This window comes from Puntigrus tetrazona, chromosome 5 (genome assembly GCF_018831695.1).
Source record: "Puntigrus tetrazona isolate hp1 chromosome 5, ASM1883169v1, whole genome shotgun sequence".
Taxonomy (NCBI): domain Eukaryota; kingdom Metazoa; phylum Chordata; class Actinopteri; order Cypriniformes; family Cyprinidae; genus Puntigrus; species Puntigrus tetrazona.
This window is the reverse complement of record NC_056703.1, coordinates 13,419,132-13,439,737: the sequence shown is the minus strand read 5'-3', so window position 1 is coordinate 13,439,737 and position 20,606 is coordinate 13,419,132. Positions and strand designations below refer to the sequence as shown.

At 41.9% G+C, this 20,606-nt stretch overlaps 1 protein-coding gene across 2 annotated transcripts; it reads right to left on the bottom strand.

The window, feature by feature from the left end:
- Positions 1-1,801: 1,801 nt before the first annotated feature.
- nova1 (NOVA alternative splicing regulator 1) lies at positions 1,802-20,382 on the bottom strand. Of its 2 annotated transcripts, none has more exons than XM_043238689.1 (4): positions 19,653-20,382; positions 12,147-12,290; positions 9,117-9,283; positions 1,802-8,254 (listed from the first exon to the last, which is right to left on the bottom strand). In XM_043238689.1, the coding sequence occupies exons 1-4, from the start codon at positions 19,807-19,809 to the stop codon at positions 7,235-7,237; spliced, it is 1,488 nt and encodes a 495-aa protein (XP_043094624.1). In that variant the 5' UTR covers positions 19,810-20,382; the 3' UTR covers positions 1,802-7,234. The 2 variants fall into 2 exon arrangements, with proteins under 2 accessions (XP_043094624.1, XP_043094625.1); XM_043238690.1 differs by lacking the exon at positions 19,653-20,382 and adding an exon at positions 16,351-16,903.
- Positions 20,383-20,606: the final 224 nt, after the last annotated feature.

Here is a 20,606-nt window from a genome sequence, read left to right as displayed (position 1 = left end):
CTTTAAATATTGAAAAATGTAAACGCGTTATGTGTAAGACTTTTTATTACGTAAACTGCTCATAACCATATTTTAACTTAATTTTTTTATTTTGATTTTATGTGAAATGCGTTTTTGCCGGGAAATTCATAAGGATCTGACGTTTATGCACGCAGCGCTTCCGAGAGTCTCTCTTACGTTTTACCACAGACGAAACAAATGCGCATTAAAAAAAACTGTGCCGAAAGAGCTGTTCTGTACCGCAAGGTCTGTACTGTGTGATGTAAAGAAAAAGGATTCATTCGAAGTAAAGTCTTACATAGCCAGATCAATTATTTCAATGACCTTATATGTCGACATGATGCTGGTCTATTGCAGAATTGCTGGTACTTAACTGCTGTTTTCTCACAAATGTTTTTTTTTCTTAACATTTTTTCCGTATTTAGTTCTCTCGGCAACGTGTATGGCGTCAGGATTTTAGTTAACAGTATCGTTCCAAAAGGAATTTTCAATTTATTTTATTATCTATGCAAAGAAGCGACGAAAACATCGCCGTGCGTACTGACTAATAATAATTATAGTAAAAGTAATAATTACATACATATAATAAATGTAACTGTAATCTGTTACACTTACTGAGAAAAAAAAAGAGTAATTAAATGACAGTTTCGCTATTTATGAAAATAATAAGGATTACAAAGGTGTTTACAAACATAGCTAACAGATTTTATTGATTTCTTTACCAAATTGCACTGACTGCTTTATAATGAATGACTAATTAGTTACACTACTAGTTAGGCTACCTTACTTTTCTTTTGTGCCCCACAAAAGTTACTAAATATTACTATTACAGAGATATTACAAATGCTCATTAGTGATTGATAGTGACACTTAAATAAGTGTTTTTTTCTCATTAATTGTGTAGCATGAAGTTAATTGTAGCTAATATATAATAGCCTATATAATGCCGAGTAAAGTAATGCCACAACTTACACATCTTTGTTCAGATAATCAAAGTCAATGTAAGCTTTTCCACATTCAAAGTAACAAGCCGTTTTATAGCCTGTGATTTTATTACTGAAATCTTATTAGTGATTAGTTGTACTACTAGTTACTGCAAAAAGTAATATTATTACTGTAACTAGTTGCTACTAACTACTTACTGCCAGACACTGTCAGGACACAGAATAGGAAATGCTTATTCGATAAGTTTTATTTCATGTTTGGGTTTATGTATATGCTTTTTAGTAGAAAACAATGAGTAGAAATTTTGAAAAGTAATGAAAAAGTAATCAAATGTACATTAATTACGGTTACATTAAAAAAGTAATTGAAATAGTTAAACTACTTATCATATTTTAAATAGAGTAATATGTAATCTGTCACCTATTTCATTTCCAAAGTGACCTTCCAAACACTGGCATATGTGTATTGGCTGAATCACTTTCAGTCTCTTGTACTTGCGCACAAGTGTGAGTAGCTGGCAGAAGTTCACTTAACACCCGTGTCACTAATAAAAGGTTTCTGAGTTTGACAATTCTACAAATAGCCCCCGTTAATATTAAATAACAGGCGTATACATATACACACATATCTATGTGTGTATACACACATATGCATACACACACACACCTGAATAACATTAAAAGCATAGTCTACTCAAAAAAGCTGTTTCTTTTGTGGAACACAAAAAAAGCTATTTTACAGAATGTTGGGAAACAGATTATCCATTTTTGGTAGTAAGACAATACTAAATAAAGTCTATGAAGGGTACTTGAATCTTTGGAGTGCAGAGAGGTTGGAATTAATTGAGAACACAAACTTTTCAGAGGTTTCTGCAATTTATTTTCCATTCCTCTAAACTGAACAGAAGGTACAGTTTTGAAAATCAAAAATAACACCTTTCACTTTCAAAGCAGTTCAGCTTCACACAGTTGGCAATTACAATGGTAACAAGAGTGTCTGTGTGTCATTATTTAGACACTCACGAACGCACACCCATGCAAACAATCTCACCCGCGCTCACACACACACACACACACACACACACACACACACACACACAGAAGGGAATGTAGTAGGAGAGACAGTGGAATGCAAGACAGATTTCACACACTCTCCTTCTGACCTCTCCTCCCCAAAATGAACAGAAATACAAAAATAAAACACCCTTAAAAAATTACAACTCATTTACAAACACCAAAGAAGGAAAAGAATAAAAACACAACAACAGGAAAAACAACAATATATCTGTCAAAGTTCTCCATGTTAAAAACAGGTTGCTTGGTTCAGTTTTGCATCCAGTAGAAGGTTACACTGTGTGTGTTTGTGATGGGACCTAATGCTCAGTAAAGTGCATTTGATGCATCAGCAGACAGGAAGAGAGAGAAATGAATTTGGGTGCTAATGTGGCTCTGGGCCTTCCTAACACTGACAGATATGATCGAGCTACATGAACTTTACAACCTCCGCCGTAAACATCACACCTAAAAGACATTTAACATTGAAATAACATTTTTGTTTCAGTTTATGCAAATGTAAATACATTCATAAATTACATGTGGGGTTAGGAGAATCAAGCTGAGAAACTAGAGAAGTCTGAAACCGATGAGCGCAACTCCTCATGTGAATAAACACGACCGTAGCCAAAAAACTGAACTCAAATGACGTTTCCATGCATGGGTATTTCCCCCTGAAAGTAGAGGCTGAGAGATGGAGTCTCACGCGTACGTACACATTCCGCCGTCGTAAACTGGAATCCTCTCGCTTTCATGAATTCCTGATTGACTCCAGTTCCCATGGTTACGCTGCAGTTCTTAGGCCTATGTGTACTGGCCTTTAGAAGACCACACCCATCTGACCGAGAAAAACGGTACAAACCAGAGTAACACAAATGATGTGGTAGAAAGAAAGAGCGCTCCGTTCGCGACACATGCAGAAGTGTGTCTCGGAGCGTCGCAAGACGTTTCTTTTTCTTTTTTTTCATGTTTGTTTGTTTTGATTTCCCACCCCTCAATAATTCACTTGGATATCATGCAATAGAGACGTGCAAAAAGATAACACCTAAATCCACAAAACACACTTTCATAAATGGCTGTGTTATGAATGCGTATAACATGTGTATGCCTACTCCATGCCGACCTACAGAGACAATATGACTTAAAAGCAGTGCGGAAGCCACAGGTCAAACGAATGCACAGGATGCCTCTACTGAGTGTATTAAAACCATATGGATGCATAAAACAATTCTTCTCTTAGTCTATGCAGCTATGGGGTCAAAACAATGCTAACATTGCGCTATGTCTTTTTTTCCCTTCGCTGATTATCTTTTCATTGGAACTAAAAGATATTGATTGATTGGCACTTGTTCAATGCTTCTAAATAAGTTATCGATATCTAATGTTTCATCACACACCTACATGTCGAGAAGCTGTGAAGGTCTAGTTTGGCACAGGTTGACTATTATTACTGCGTCTATGTAATTAATATTGATACACCTCGTTTATACCCCTGTCGAAAAACGAGCACAATCCTAATCAACAGACCAGACGTTTTTTTTTTTCCTCAACTAAAATATTTCTGTATATTTCACTTATCAAATAGCAGCATTTTTTAATTTTTTTAAACTTACGGTATTACAAAAAAGTACATGTAAACCTATTCATTCAAAATTTGTAGTAAATCCAAAGGCTCATACAACAGACATAACAAAACACAAAACTTGACAACATGCTACAATATTGCTTCCAATAGTTCTTTACATTTTAAGTCGATCTAAAATTATCAATGACGTAGATATGGACACCAGCACTCCAAAGAGAGCAACTCTAATGCACAAACAAATCGCAAAGCTAATCTTAACCAGGCTTGATTGGCACTTTCATCATCCACACGAGTATAACGGATAATCACACACTGAAACCAACAGCGCAAGACTGCATTTAGACCACAAACTAGAGGAACTACACCAAAATACACAAAGAACATGAGACGCGACGGATTCCACAGTTTCATTTTTAAAAAAACGAAGGAAAAATGCAGAAATGATCTTCGATAGTTCTCAGAGAGAGGAGAGAGAACACAGAGCACAAACGACAGTGACGTCATCGTTTGAGTTTGAGGTGGCATTCACATCCATCTCCCGAAGTTTATTGTTTTTTTTGTTTCTTTGTTTGTTTTTTTTTCTTACCCAGAGTTCTTGGGTTTACAAACCTCTACGTTCTCTCAGAGCACAGATTCCCTGTTCTAGCTAGTTTAAGGTAGAATACTCAATCAATCAGGCAGAGAGCACGAGAATCAGATCACATGTATTAATGTTAGACTATGTGGCGTATTAATCCAGAGGTACAGTGTTCACGACAGGGCAGAATACCCATCGGCCCCTGCGGAGACACACGCCCCCTGCAATAAACACCCACACACACACACAACACATCCGTGGCGACCGGCAGCCTGGAGGGGAAGAAAGCGAAAGTGGAAAGGAGAGACAACAGAAAGCTGGAAAAGTGAGCCAGACACGAGGGAAGAAAAAGAGGTAGTGCAAAGACAGAGGGACAACACAGAGAGAGTGAGAGACAGAATTAATCCTAATGTCATGAGTGTCAACAAGCTGTTTTTCTCAAAATATAAATGACATCTCCTTTTCTGTAATCATATTACCCTCATATTGCTGCACCAAGTGCTTGTGCTTCTGAAATCAGGTACACAGTTTGATCTCCAAACAGTATTGAGTAATATTTTTTTTTACTCTGAGATCCTGATGTCTCACGGCTGGTACTGAAACATAGTAAATATAGTTTGGGAGAACATTAAGCGTATGGCATGTTAAATGCTATGTTGAACGGTATTTAAACAGCAATCATGAGAGATGTGAAAATGTTAATATTCTTCACAATTATGTAATGGATATAAATAGGTTACTCTCTCGCCCTCTCTCTCTCTCCGTCTCTCTCTCTCTCTTCCCTCCTTTTTCTACGTTTCCGCTTCCCCTCTAGCGAGTAGATTAGAGGGCTGGTAGTTGGAGGGAGATGATGAATGTCTTTTAGAGTGTGTATGTAGGTCAGCAGTAGATTGGGCTGTGCAGTGTTGTTATATATAGAAGTCCAGGGTTCAAATGGAGATCTGCTAATTAATGATAGGCCTGGGCGCCGGGGGGGGAATCAGACCCTCGGCGACCTCTGGTCTTGCGAAAGAGCAAGGTAAACTACAGGTAGACGTTCCTACAGCGGAGCCTCGCGGCCCGTGTTCTTGTGCTCGCTCGGTTTCATTGCTTTATTCCGTCATGCCGTGTCTCAGTGGACGCGCTCTCGATGGTGTGAAATATGTACAGTACATTCCATAGTTGCGATGGCGTCAGGCCGCTGGATTCACAGTGTGGTTCAGAGACGATCACTCGCCCTGTACGGGAGCTCCTGCTTTCTCTCCATGCAAGAGCCAATTGCTGGCAAGACCAAAAATGCTGTTAGCAGCAAATGTTTTGATGCAGTGTACAACTGTGGAATTAACTAATGAGTAACTATCATCAGCAGTCTGTGCAACTGATGACCTGTTGATCAGTGGAAAAGGTGGAGGGCTCGTGAAACTCTCCAGCAATGCTTTAGAACGTTGGGCAAACGGAGCTGTGCGTCTGACGCTACGGCCTGCAGTTTGGTTTCTCAAAGGAAGCAGAATTATGATCAGTTAGCCTGCCTCTCAGCGGTGCCGCTTTACTGAAGAAGGCTGAAGGTCGACAGTCATTACAGTAGCATCCTCTGGCCTTCGAATGAGTTCAGACAGGTTACAAAAGCTGTGTCATTTTAGTCTCTCGTTCACTACCTCAACCGCACCTCTGCTGCCAGTCTGACGCAAACAGGGATTAACTGCGACGTGAACGAGGTGGCATCTGTAATGCACCCAAGACTTTGCTGCACTGCATACAAACTGGAAATCTTTCTCCTTCTTCACAAACATGAGGTATGACAACCTGAGCTCCTTTCAACGAAACAGGCACAGACATTGCCTGGCTCCTCCAATCAGAGGAAGAGGAGGAGTTAAGAGGTACATCTGTCTAAACAGGTCCAATTATTTTTCAAGTTCAGGATTCTAAGGACTTTAATTCCTTGGTAGAGTGTCCAAAGATTTTCTGTAGTAAGAGTTAAAAGTCAATGAGACAAAACAGACAGCTTTTACAATCCTACTGTTGTGTCTCTGCTCTGGTGGGATCTTTTGAATATCCACTCGCTCTCAGTCTCGTGAGTAAATCGCAAAATGCCCCCAATATTTCATGAGGGCTCAGAGAAACTCTCCCATAAATACTAAAATCAGTAGATATGACAACAAAATCTCTTCAAATGTGTTTTCTTATAGCACCAAAGTGGGATCCTGTGACTAAACTGCACTTGTATGTATGTGTATTACATTCCAGTTCTCTAATGCTGAGTATCTGAACTTTGACGTATGATGTCGGTCTCTGTCTGTCTGTGGCTGAAGGTTAGTTATCTACTCTCGACAGCATCTCAATTTGATACTCTATTTACATATAAAAAACCCAACAATATCAGGAAGTACTTATACATTCAGGTCAACCTGGAATTACAGGTTTGAGTAAATCTGAAAGAGACTGATTGTGAACTGACCATAATGGAGAATCACAGAGATATTAGTAATGTAATGCAGATTGAAATCCTTCAGCAGGTATTTGAGATTAAGTCTTAGTTTAAAACAAATAGGGGGGGAAACCAAGAGAGCCTATGGAAATGGATCATAGGTATCTTCCTTTTCATTTCAGGCCTGCACTACAGTTGCGGAGACTGAATTTACTGATATCAAAAGGGGGACTGCTTCAAACTCCAATCTCCTTGCTCAGGGTGTGGATTAGGTATAAACTAAACTGTGAGGGTTCTGCAATGGAAGCCAAAAATTGAACATAGAATCAAAAAGACCCTGGCTAAGAGAGAGGAAGTGAGGTTTAATCTCCTCCTCCTCTGAGTGCCCCAGGGCACGATACTCGGACCTACACAACGTAACACAACTTTAAAAATACAGCAGAATTTCAGTCACAAAATATCACATTTCTCCCCAAACAGATTATCTATCCACAGTTCCATCAGAACTTTTTTCATTTGTTTTGTAATTGTCCTTATTTTGTTTTAAATATTTGGACATGTTACTTGCTCCAACCCATCCCATTCTCTCTCAATTTCATTCATTCAGTCACCTCTTCATTCTCTCTGGTTTCCTTCGCTTTCGTTGTTCCCCTCCCCACTCCTGTCCATCCCTAGCCCACCTTCTGAGGGTTGGTGGCACGGACGCCTTGCTCGTATGTGATTCGCTGGCTGATGAGATACTGGGCGGCCTGCGTTGCAGCCGGCGACCCTGTAATGGTCACCTTTCGATTGCGTGTGCCTGGAATGAACTCTCCCTTTTTGGAGATCTGAATTCGCGCACCTGTCAGCTCCTGATACTCCACGAGAGTCTTGCCGCCTTTTCCCAAGATGGCACCGACCAAGTTCTCAGGAACAGCGATCTCCACCACTTCCTTCCCACCTTCTGCTAGCTTCTCTGTGCCCAGCAGAGATGATGCCACCAGCGGGGATGAGGGATTCAGGTAACCGTTAGATGCCCCTGTGGCGGCAGCTAGGGAGCCCAATGAGAAGCCCCCTAAACTAGGTGCGGCAGGGTGACCGCCCCTTCCAGAGGCCTCGCTGGCGTATGTAGCAAGCAGATTGGCAGCTGCCGCAGCCGCTGGATTGGCGCTAGCCGCAACAGCAGCCAGCACTCCGGATGCAGCAGCCGGGTTGAGGCCAAGACCCAGTGTATTGGTATTGTAGCCATAACTGGCCAGAGTGTTCAGAGCAGATGTAATGGCGAGCAGATCATTACCGGAAAGACTTGACATTGCGGCAGGAAACCCACCCATGCCCGCAAGTCCTGCCTGACCAAGGAGTGTGGAGGCTGTAGCTGCCGCTGCGGCGTTGGGTAACACCTCTGTAGAGTTGGCGAAGGGGGATCCGGTCGGGTTGGAGTTGGCCACTGGGCCTGTGATGTTGGAGTAACTGATATTGAGACAGCTGCTGCTCTGTGGGTCCTCCTGAATCTTCTGAACAATGATCTCCACGGCCTTGCGGTTTTGCTCTGGCTCCCCACTCACTGTCACGACACGCTCCTGCAGATTGATGCCCTCAGGCTTCTGAGAAAGCTGTACCCAGGCTCCTGACTGCTCCATCACAGCCTTAACTGTTGCCCCACCCTTACCGATGATGAGTCCTGCTGTGCTGTTGGGCACGATCAGTTTAGCCTGTGGAGGAGGGGGAGTGTCACTTTGATTGAGGAACAGAATTACATGCATGAAACTGCACACAGCCCCAAAAATAGATGCTGCAATAAGCTCAAGTGCGTCTGTGCTGGTTATGTTAATGTTTGTTTTCTGTCCACACTTACAGTAAAAAAAAAAGGTTGTTATATATTTCAAGAGGACTGCATTTACAATATGTAACCCTGTATGCTCGTATGTATAAGAGTGTATAAAAGTGTGTGCTTGTGTGTGTGTGTGTGTGTAAGTTCTGGCTCTTAAGTCAGTGCTTATATCAGCCATTTGTTGATCCCCGGTCTTACATTGCAGCTGCTCTCTCTCACTCCCTCTCTGTTTCTCATTCTGCAAGGATCAAGCAGGTAAAAATAACCCACTGCTCTCACACTTTGCTGCCCCTCTCAGCCACTCTTTCCCTGGGGAACAACCACCAGCCTGCCCTGCCCTCTGCCTCCTCTGGGCTGGTATATTTTCCTGTCTTCAGTGTTGCTTATCACTGTCAGGTCGCTGACAATAAGTACATTTACATGCACTTTAGGAACTGATTTAAGTAAGACCAATCATTTCTAAAATGTCATGTAAAAGCTCATGTACAGATGAAAACTGTAGCTTGACTATGCAAAATTTAATTATACTCAACACTCAATTATGTTCATGTAAATGTATTCACTGTCTCTGCTGTCATTCTGTAAGCTAACTAATCAAAATATTACAGATATTAAGAATTAAGCTGTGGTTTAGGGTGATAACTAATTAGCATGTAATTCTTAAACTGCAAAGTCTAATATGATTAACTCTACATCATACGACTGTTTGGATTTGGTGTGGTAGATCAACCTCACAAACTAACCTGTTTAACCCGGTCAGGGTTAACAGTAGTCTGTGGCTGGAGAATGCTGACTGGTTCGGTCTTCTGACTGCTCTGAGGCATCTCGCGAACCTTTTCAGCGATGAAGTTATGAACTCCATTCAGAGCTTCCACCGTACCTTGAATCAAACAAACACGCTCTGTCGTACCTGCCCAAACACACACACACACACACACAAAAAAAACATGTTAGCATATATATTTTGCATGTAAAATTGAAATATGCAAATATGTAAGTGCATAAAATGAATTTATGTATAATGCATCAGCATATACTGCATAATGTTATGCTTATATATGCATATACTCATATTCTAATGCTGTATGCTTATTACACTACCTACTAACAAAGCTTGAGGTCTGAAAGAAATTTTTTGAAAGAAATCTCCAAGGCAGCATTTATTTGCTAAAAAATATAGCGAAAAAGAGTTTGACTTTTTTTTATAAAATTTTTATAGTTTTATAAAACTATTTATACTTTAAATTGTCAAAAACATTATTGATTTTCAGAAACAATTACTCCAGTCTTCGGGTTTACATGAATCTTCAGAAATCATTCCAATATGCTGATTTGGTGAACAATTTTTTTAATCCATCAGCTACATTCCTGAATATGGCAGACACATCTATCCATAATAACTTACAACTTAACAAAGCTGTATACGAAGTGTACATTTTATCATTTAATGGATTTCCTGGAAGCTGAACCCATGACCTTTGTCATATCACTTGCCTAAAGTGCTTGACCTGTCTGAAATACTGCTATAACTGTGAGAACCCAAAGAACCCACACTTGGTTGGACCTGTTTTACCATGACCAGCAAAGTCTACAATGTGTTATTGTTACAAAGTCTTCTGCTTATTGTGTCAACCTCAATTCAAGTTAGGATTTGTTTAGTCTTGTGGTGGAAAGTATCATTCGATGTCCTAAATATATTGTCATGATCATCTTCTATTTCATTTGGAGGGAGAGAGCTGTGGGAAGCAAAGGCATGTAGGTTGTTGGTAGTGTGTGTTTGTTTCCGGGCAACAGTGCAGAGATATAGCCGCACGTGTGTTTGCTCCAGCACACATGCGTACTTGACCAAGTGTTTGTTCCTCGGCTGTGTTTTTTTTCCTTTTTTTGTTACACACTAATTCCTAACTGAAACACAGTACCACGCACACACACTGAAGCAACAAATTCCCCCCAAGTTTCAACATTTGCTCTTCAAGATGTCAGTGCCGTGCGAATAAAACATGCTCCAATAAAGCATGCAGAAGAGAGTGTGTGTGTGAGTTTGTGCTGTGTTAATTTGAGTCCTTCTCTTGTTCAGGAGGTGTGTTTTGTGGGAAAAGTCTCCATTTATATGAGTTTAGGACAAGACTGAAGTGTAATTTACATGTGTGACAGGCTACAGTGTGTGTGTGTGTGGTAAAACACATGCTGGCTGGAGTAAAACCACTCAGCTGTAGGTGAATTCTTTTTATAGCTCTCTTGCGAGCCAGAGAGAGTTTAAATGTTTCCCTTTCAATGTCTCATAAGATAAATGAGGTCTGGAAGAGAAGCTGCTATTATATCAGAGAGCAGAATGATTGAGGATGTGCTGGTGTTTGTGCCAGAGCAGCACTGCTTGTTGTAAGGATTTGGCAAAATTCAGAATCAAAAAATGAGCTTCTTTTCAAATTATGAGTTGGAATTTGAATGTAATTAAGCTAATCACAGCACACAGGAAGTTGAATTTCAATTTGAATTGAAATGCTAGGAAGAGGAATTAATTAGTTTTATTTAAGAAGGTAAAAGAAATCATATTTAAAACTTCATAGCTAAAATTAATTGTAACAATTTAAAAAAATTCAGGTCAAAATAAAAAATATCTGTCAAGGCAACATGCAAACTTTGCTTTTTATAGTTATAGAGTTATAACATTTATATTGCATTGATTTTTTTGTAAAGAAGCTGAATTAAAATCAATAGAAATTAAAATTGTAATTTAGCATCCTGTTCACTACCTCAGTTCACTATGATGTTGTGCTTTTATGATAAATGCACTGAAAATAAATGATCAGTTAAATTAAAATCTGTAAAAAAAAATTAAAAAATGGTGGAATGATGAAAGGGGAATTTGCAGGACAATAAAACTGCACAAGTAAATGAGAAGATGAGCGGGAATGTGTGTGTTTGTGTGTGTTAGTAGGGTAAGTAAGGGTGAAAGGCAGAACAGGTGGTCTCAGGATAGTTTTAGTTGTAACGGGTGTGTTTAATGAATGAAAACATAGCTATTCACAGACAAATTATGCTCACAATATTCAGCTGTACGCTTCACAGCTGCGACACACACACACACACTTTCTCTCTCTCTTTCTCACATATTTTCTCTCCCTATGGGCACATTTTCCACTGTCATTCTCTGCCGATTTTATTTTTCACGCTACAACATAAAGCAGCTTCCTAATGGCACATGGTGGAAAAGATACTGTAGTCAATGACACAAACAGGCCAACATCTGTAAACGTCCTCATTCACATTAATCTACCACAGTGTAGCTCTGAGGCCTCCGTCAGACCTTCTGCTTAATAGAAAACATGCAAGCTTGTTGTTTTCTAGCATTTCAGATTTTCGGATTGCAAAAAACTGCTGGAGTTTTAAAAAAGTTTATCAGTGCGATTGAAGATGCATAAAAAATGATGATGTTAAACTCTTATCCTTTATTCCTAAACAAATAAATACTTCAGTTATGACCAAAAATGTTCTTACAGATCGAAACATTTTTTATGTCTACAAATCCAGTGTAAACTTTTTACTGATACTTTGAATGATCTTTATTTTCAAGTGTTTTGTGTGAAAGAGATTAATGCATGGCACCATTAACTCCACCATCTGTTGCACAGTAAATGAAAAGATTTAACTGTAAGGATTTATAACACACATCTAATGAGACAAATTACAAATAGATGAAGTAAAGTGAACTTTCAATTACAGCAAACAAAAACAATATGTTTGTTAAGCGAGATAGTAGATTTGATTCATACCTGGGTAGAAGTCTTTAGATTTGGACAGTTTGATGGTAGCTCCAGTCTCTTTCTGAAGCTGGACGATGGTTTGCCCCCCTTTACCGATGATTGAACCAGCGGCATAGCTGGGAATCAACACCTTCAGGAAATATTCTCCCTCCTCTGCATATGCACACAAAAAACAGACACAAAATTAGAGATAAAAGCATCTCAATTTTAAATTAGTTTCTTTGTTGTTGTTTTTTGCAAACCAGACATGTCATATAGTCTACTTCTTTTTCAAGAATATAAACATTCACTACATATATTCACTGCATATAAGAGTTATATTTTTATTTTATAGTCCTATTCCACATGTACATAATAAGTATTTATTATAGTGATTACAATAACTGGATAATAACTATGTACTAACCATAAACCAACCACAATCCTGATCTAAACCCTTGTAGTTAACTTATACTACACATTCATTTCTTAAGTACACTGCACATATAAGGACACATACTGTAAAAATAAATTACCACAATAATATCGTTTGAATATAACTGAATATTCCTTTTTGTGTTTATGCAATCTGTAGTCATGTTTAATTCAGAGGATTTTCTGAATGTTACACATCTCTGTAAAACTGTAGTAAGATTATGCAACAGTATGAAAACCTAAAGCCAACCAGAGGCCACATGAGTGCACCATCATTACCTCACTACGGCTCCTCCTATAGAAACAATATACAAACTAAACATGAAAAGTACTGCCTGGTTCTTTTGTTCACTTCCTTGCCTTTTTTTCATTTCTCTATATTTCTTTCTTCACTTTTTCTCACTCTCTTTCTCTCCCTGATGAGTTCCTACTGATTCTGCCTCTGTCCCACTTTTTCCCCATGCAGAGATAAAGTGACCTGCTTTGGGTTGGTAGAGGTCTAAATTTAACCAAACTATCTCTGTGTTTTGTGTCCTTCACTATCTTCTTCACCATCTCTCTCTCTCACACACACACGCACACACAAATGGTCGGCCAAACGGCAATCCGCTCAGATGCTCAGCAAGGAGGTTCAGTGTCACAGTCAGAAGTTGAGGTTTAAGTGAGAGTGTGTGGCGGGTGGTGTGTAGGCAGTCTGTAGCGCTGCACTATACGGAGGCCGTGGGCTTGTGGGTAATTGCCTGGAAGGCTGTTCAGGCAGGAGCATATGGATGCTAAATCCTCAGATTTGTCCTGAAGAACCCAGCCAACAGCGCATAAGTCACTCAGAGGTTCCCGGGGGGACGAGGCTTCCCTCTCCAACCACAATATTACACATCCTAAACACAACATATGGCCTGGAGTCCAGTGTTAAAGTAAGGCAAGAACCAGAAGGTGATTACAGCACCTCAAAAAGAGAGTCATCAAACTCACTCTACCACTAAACATGCAAATACATCCATTACATCATATTGCTCAAGTCACGTTGAACACCCGATATACCCCTCTAAATGTTACTCGTAGCATAACTAAAACTAATCAATAATTGTATTAATTTCATTTGCAGCCAAGATGGCATTTCTTATTTTCAGTTTTTTAGTGTATTATGGGAAAAATGGAAGAAGGTATAAAAGTACATTGTGTTTGTGTACTATATCAGTGTCTTTCAGAGACTGTAGTAAATCCGAAAGATAAGATGGGTTTCGCAGACTCAAATGCCCCCAATCTCCAGCAGCTGACCCTTTACCACTGCAGAGAGGAGGAGAGAGTCAGAGATACAAGGAGAGAGAGAGAGAGAGAGAGAGAGAGAGAGACTGCAGGATAAGCGCAAAGAAGCTAATAACAAATAAAAAAAAACATGCAAAGGATGAGGGAAAAAAATAGAAGTAGAAGCTGGGATGAAAACGATTTGTTAGAAAGGAAGAAAGGAATATTCGACCAAAAGGAAATGACTGTTCCAGAGAGTGGTAGAGGAAAACAGCGACTAGGAGAGGAGAGGACAGATGAGAGGAGAGGGGAGGGGCAGCAAGGAGAAGGTGAAAATATTATGGTCTCTAAGCAACTCTGATTGACTCTCCTGTGGGAACGTTTGATACATTCTAAATAACACCAAAGACCACTACATGCTGTATACGTCCCCGCTTTCACCTGTTCATTAATGCTGCCTTGAATCATTCAGCAGTGAGCGATGTGTCCAGTTCCTCCAAAAATGCAACATACGCTCCCACAATTGGAAGGCCAGTCGGGTCAATACCTGATCAATCATCCAATCCAGACAATCCCATTAATACCAGAAAATCGGGGAAATCCAGAGTAACATAATTGTCAGCCCAGGCATATACAATCAAGCCAAGAGTGGGAGGGCCAGTTACTAGATGGCACCAGGATCAAAGCGAACATTAGTTTCAGTTGTAATACATTATCTAGTCTAACAGGAACACAAAAAACAGGGGAGAAAGAAGAGGGAAAAAAAGAAGGAAAGAAAGAGGCAAGCTCACACGCAGTATAACTCGCTTAAGCGCAGCTGAACGTGCAATGCACAGTTAGAAAGATACCCGAGCAGAATTTAAATTGAAAAGACAATTCGAGAAAAACACAGAGCGACTCAATCACCCGCGTTTCCATACGTTCCTATAGAAATGCATGAAACTGTGGAAAAGGGAGAATAAAAACTGTATTCCCGTCTCTGTTATAAAGATCTAAAAGCTGTTATCTGCAGCATTGCTATTCTTTTGTTCATCCCTCTCTTTTCTCTCCCCCTGACTGACTGGCTTTGCTCTGTGCTCAGTCACTCCAGAGAAAATCATTTGTTAAATGAATATGTGCAAATGTCAGAGGGTGAGAGATTTATTATTCTCTGCACCGGGACTGACCTCAGGGTTTCTCGATAAAACACGCGCAGCGTACGACAAATACTTCATCTTGGGACGACGTCATACACAAACGCTTACACAAGGACACTAGCTCCCTTCGTAGGGCCCTGGAGAAGGGCTAGTGGTTACAACTGATATCTGGACGGAGCCTTGCAGAGCAGTTCAATCTGTACCTGTCCTCTGCAGCGCTCCAGGTGCGCAGTGGGATATGCATTACATCATTGCCTCACCCGACTCGATGCTCCCTGCCACACACACAAACACACACACACACACACACACACACACACACACACATGACTGACAGGTAATGATAGGATTCTAGTCCACGATGCTCGCTGCAGCCGAGCAAACACACACACACAGCTGGGCAGATCCCGATCTTATCAATGACCGGTCTGTTAAAGGGGAGGGTGCGAGTGTGAATGGAATGAATGCAGACACTGTTAGAGGGACCGTTTAATGAGGGCAGTTTGCAGCGAACGGAGGAAGAGGACAGGACGCAGTGGACACACTCTCAGGAATCCATGATGGAGGTTTTTGAAGAGCGCAGCCGGAGGGGAGATAAGGAAAGAGTGAGCGAGTTTATAAGGACGAAGAAAGAGAAAGGGCAATTAGGGATCTTGCGATCACTGAAGTACGTCGCAGGAAAGTGAACCTCCGGCAGCCGTTTTTAACAGAGCGGTGGCGTGGGGAACGTTTGACCTTGGCCGACGAGGAATGAAAACTTCAGTCTCTCCATCGCGGCCGTCTCACAATTGTTTCCAATACGACTTGGAGGTGACATTCCGAAGGCGCAAAGATCCAACGGGAAGGTCGGCTGCTGCTTACCTGTTGTTAAAAAGGAGAACCTAGGGCACATTCTCATGCAGCAGTGATTTGAGAATGGCGGGCGCTTTGGGAGCGCTCCTCACCCGTGCGCTCCTGCTTGCGGCGATGATGTAAGGAAAGCTGGTGTAACAGGTTTTCAGCAGTGAGTGTCTGAGTAAATAATACAATCTGTTGCTGCTGTTTGCCAGTAAGCCATACTTACACAGCCGCTAACGCAGTCAGACGGTTATGGGCTCAAACCTATGATTACACACAGCACATAGAGTGTGAACAGAGTGTCATGCAAACACACAGAGGGAGTGGGTCAAGAGGGATTGTATTGTTAAAACCCCCCACCCCCATGCCACACACACACACACACTCTGCATGTGAAAAGGAGGGCCTGTCCTAGGCACACTGCAAGGACAAGCAAGCCTCTCCTTCTCACAGAATGAATGAAGAGACGCCAACGGAGGACGGGAAAAGAAAGGGCGAAAGAAGGAAAGACGCAAAGCGAAACGGTCAACTCGTCCGCACGCGCATTCAACAAGTCAACAAAAGGGGACAGAATCTCTTACCCATTCTGCTGTAGCGTGCTGGAGGTGGGGTTCAGATAGCCATGGACGCCGAGAGGCTGGACCGGTGAGCGATGCCCGACTGCAGGCTGATCATAGGAGCTCTGCCGCCGTCAAGGAATGTGGCCAGTCAACCTTTTTCCCCAGGTTCGTATCCGAGAGGGGGACAACGTCAGCGCATCCTCCCCTCCATACCCGCAGTCAGCCCCCGTCTCTCTCTCTTGCTCTCTCTCCCTCAATTTCCCTCTCTCTCTCTCTTTCTCTGATTGTGTGTGATGGCAATGCAATTGCCGTGTGTGAGAGAGTGTGTGTATGTGTGTGTGTGTGTGTGTGTATGTATGTGTGTGAGTGAGTGAGTGTTTGAAGCGGAGAGGCTTGGTATTGTTCAGGCAGAGGCGGACTGACGGGGGGAATCTTCCTACTGCATCACCCTCTGCTTTCCTTCTCATCCATATTCAGCGAGAGCTCCAGCCCTGTGCTGCATTCTACAGAGAGGCACCTAGCGTGTCCAATCACCCCGCACCCCTCCCCAGCGTCACACACACACACACACGCTCGCACATACACACCAAGGCTTTCTTTCTCGTCGCCCCCCCCTCGCCACTTTGACGCAGCACTATAAAAGACGTAGCGCCTCGCTCACGTTTGGGTGAAATATGAAAAGGTAGGATGGAGGGAGGCTGCGGAGGGAGAGAAAGAGAAAACGAAAGAGAATAAGTGAAAGAAAGTGCGAGGGAGTGACCTTGCGTGAACGGAGAGGAGGTATAGAGCGAAAGCAGGGAGGCGGTGGGCTCCTTGGACGGCCATGTTGGAAACACAGCGAGAGAGAGAGAGATTTTTGAAAATGGCAGAAAGGATCTGCCGCAGAGCGCCAAGGGGCCGGCCAACTAAATTACTGCCTATAAATCCAAAGACGCTATACCCAACCAGCGTGTGCGGGTACGGGCGTACGTGGCAGGGGGAGGGCTATGAGCTTGGTCCCAGGGTCATACTTCATTTGCATAGTAGCTTTTTTCAGCTGAGCTTGATAAATTCTCTACATATCCATACTAGGTATATCGACGCGCTCTGCTGGGTATCTCGGATGCAGCATGCAGAAGTATGGATGCTTCTGTTCAAGCAAACCGATCACGTTCAACACATCCACTGGACATTCTAGAATACATGAGCCTCTCTTTCTCTCTATCTAGCCCCTCCTTTCTCCACCACCTGCCCAATTCACAGTCAACTCACGTCACCACACACTGCAAGGGCACCTGTGTCCTTCTCTTGCTCGCTTTCGCTCTCTCTCGCTCGCACCTTTTGATCTAATACGGAACCACACAAAAAACACCAACATAAATAGCTCTGCCAAAACCTCCATTAGCAACATTAACATGCCATTTCAATTGTGACTGGTAAGAGGCCACACACACACACACACACACACTCACACACTAAGTAACTAACTGCGTGTGCACCGGTGAAATTAGCATCAGCAATCAATGACTGTTTACAAAAGGGAGGGTATAAAGAGGACCTCATCACTGACCGTCCTCTTCGTCGCTCGCTTCAGGTCAAAGGTCATGCAAGGGGGAAGGGTTCATTCATTGATAGGATTATGTCTTAATTAACAAAGCTAGATAGGTGAACAGAATAAATGATGGTCTGAACTGCTAATGAACAAAGAAATAAATAACTTACTGACTAAATAAAAGACTAATCTCTAAACAGTGCTCAATGACATGCTTTGACAAAAGTTGTAATACACACTAGTAAAAATGCTCCTCAAGATAACAGCCTCTTTTTTTCCCTTCAATGAAATCTTTCCTGTAATTTCTTCTCAGTTTTAAACTCTAATATGAGTTTTCAGATTTTCAGCATCAGTTGTGGTTAAATTCCAAGGCCCTGTATCAATTTGCCTTTATTTCACTAATTTAAATGAACTTTTTTTCTTTATTTTTTTTTTACTTTATTTTTTTTTTTAGGACTTCATCTAGATAGTCTTCAGTTAATTATTGTAAACTAAAATGCTAGGACACAGGATTTGTATTTTTTTTATTATAACGTCACTTTTGCATAATACCACTGCTTGTTGCTACTTCTTATATTTGAACAAAAACGTTAAAGCATATTGCAGTGTCAAAATCAATGTAAACCATCAACACAAATAGCGAGAAATAATTAGCGGCCTAAACTTGGTAATAACGTTGCTTTATACTAGTTCCGTTGTCTGTAAAAGATTTAGAAGTCGAGGACTCGACGAATTAAACGCATAATTTTGCCTAAATACAACCATAAAAACCAACCATATTCGGCTCACCTCATTAGTTCTGAACAATGACAAACATAAGCTGTGCATAATAGATCAAACGCGCACGGCAGTGTCCGGGTGATAAAACCAGTGTCAGCTGGACAGCTGCACCGGGGCTCCGCAGAGAGAACTGCCGCCCCGCGAGCAAACTCGCAGAAACATTTACACCCGCTACTTTCTTTTCTCTTCTCTCGAAATCCAAATGATCCGCTCGGTACGCACGCGGTAAAAGAAGCGCTTTAGAACGGAACTTTATCACGTGACCTTCTCAGCTATTATTTAAAGAGCAATGACTCAGACCGCATTTTTTAGGTTCGTGGCTATGCATTAGAATCGAAACCGGAAAAAAAGTAAGAAACTAAGCATAGTTTATATACTACGTGTGTTTAAAATGCTACACATAGTACATAAAGAATATTAGCCTTATAGCGGTTTTGTTTTAAACACAAGTGATTATACATGAAACCACTTTAAGGAAACTTTTTTTCTAAATCAAGGCTGACCCTAATGCTCTTTTGGACATGTATTAAGATCTCCACATGACGCTATAGAGGGGAATGCAATCTTTTGTTTGCACTGGAGTCTGTTACTGCATATGAATAGGGATTAAACTACAGCAGCATGTGCGCTTTCTCCTTTTCATTCATTTTCTGCTCAATTTAGCTTCAGTCCCAGAGGGACGGCCACCTCCACACTGCACATCACCCACTGGGTCACACAGGGTCAGGCTGGACACATGCGACCCGTTTTAATTGTAGCATTAACTGCCCGTAACGCTGTTGTAGCACTCAGTTTTACAGGTGCTTAAAACGGACACTCTATTTAAATTAATAAAGAAATAAAATTACGGACAAACCGCTAAATCAACCTTCTGAACCCCCCGCAGAGTTAAAGAGCAGCTATCTAGACAAGCACGCGTAAAACTGGACCAGGCGCGCGCGACTCGAGCACACCGGAGTCTCGTTTACACGACTTATTTGGAGCACCAGGCCCGAGCGCTGCCCGATCTTACCTCCGGTGTTGGAGCGCTTGGTGCTGCTCGCCTCGGTCGGTGTTTCCAGGGGTCGCTTTCGGGAATCGGAGAGATCTGGGTCCATGTGTGGCGACTGTGAGAGGTGCTGAGGAGTAGAGAAGATCCCGTTCTGCTGAACTGCCCCGCCAGCCATCATTTTGTGACCGGCCGGAGTTTACACCGCGTTAGCGCGCCGAAAACCGTTAGAAAGCACATAAAAAGCGGTCGGCGTATCCTGCCCGAGCTGTCCGTTTGTTTTTTTAGCGCTTTAAATGCCATAAAAATGCCATGCCGCGGGGTTTGCCGAGCGCGTTCGTTTCTGCCTCGCGGTCCACTATTTCCCGTTGGGAGAAGAGGCGCATTAAAGCTCTAAATATAAAAATCCATTCAGTGAAGTCTATTCATTAGCGCGCACCAGACACTTGAGACGTCTGTGTGTTTATTGAGCCCTCGCGCACACGCGCAGCGCCCTCTCCAAAAAGATCCTCGCGACCATTGCCTGACAAACTACGAAAAGATAAACAAACCAAGATTCACTCTCAGAGCAAAAAGACAGTTCAAAACAACATTGTTTCGCTGGTTCTTTTTCAGTGTCCGCGCAGCGGCTCCGGGGTTTGGGTATATTGTATCGCTGTTGAAGGTGTCAGTCCGTTTGTTTTGGAGCGCAAAGCTAAAGATTTTGTTTCAGATGCGTCTTGGCCAGCGCGCGGCAGCGGCTGCTCGGGTGACAGAGCTCTCGCGCAGCATCCCTGGACCAATTGTGAGCCAGAGCGCCAGAGCTCTCCTGACGTCACGGGTCTCATCCTCCAAAAGAGCTTATCAATGGCAGCAAGTTTCATACTCGATTGTTTAACAACTTGGTCTTTAAACAAGTCTCCAATTATTCTTGTAAACGTGAGCAAGATGTTACTTATAGAGGGTATCGAATTAAGAGCAACTTGTAGGTGCTAAAAT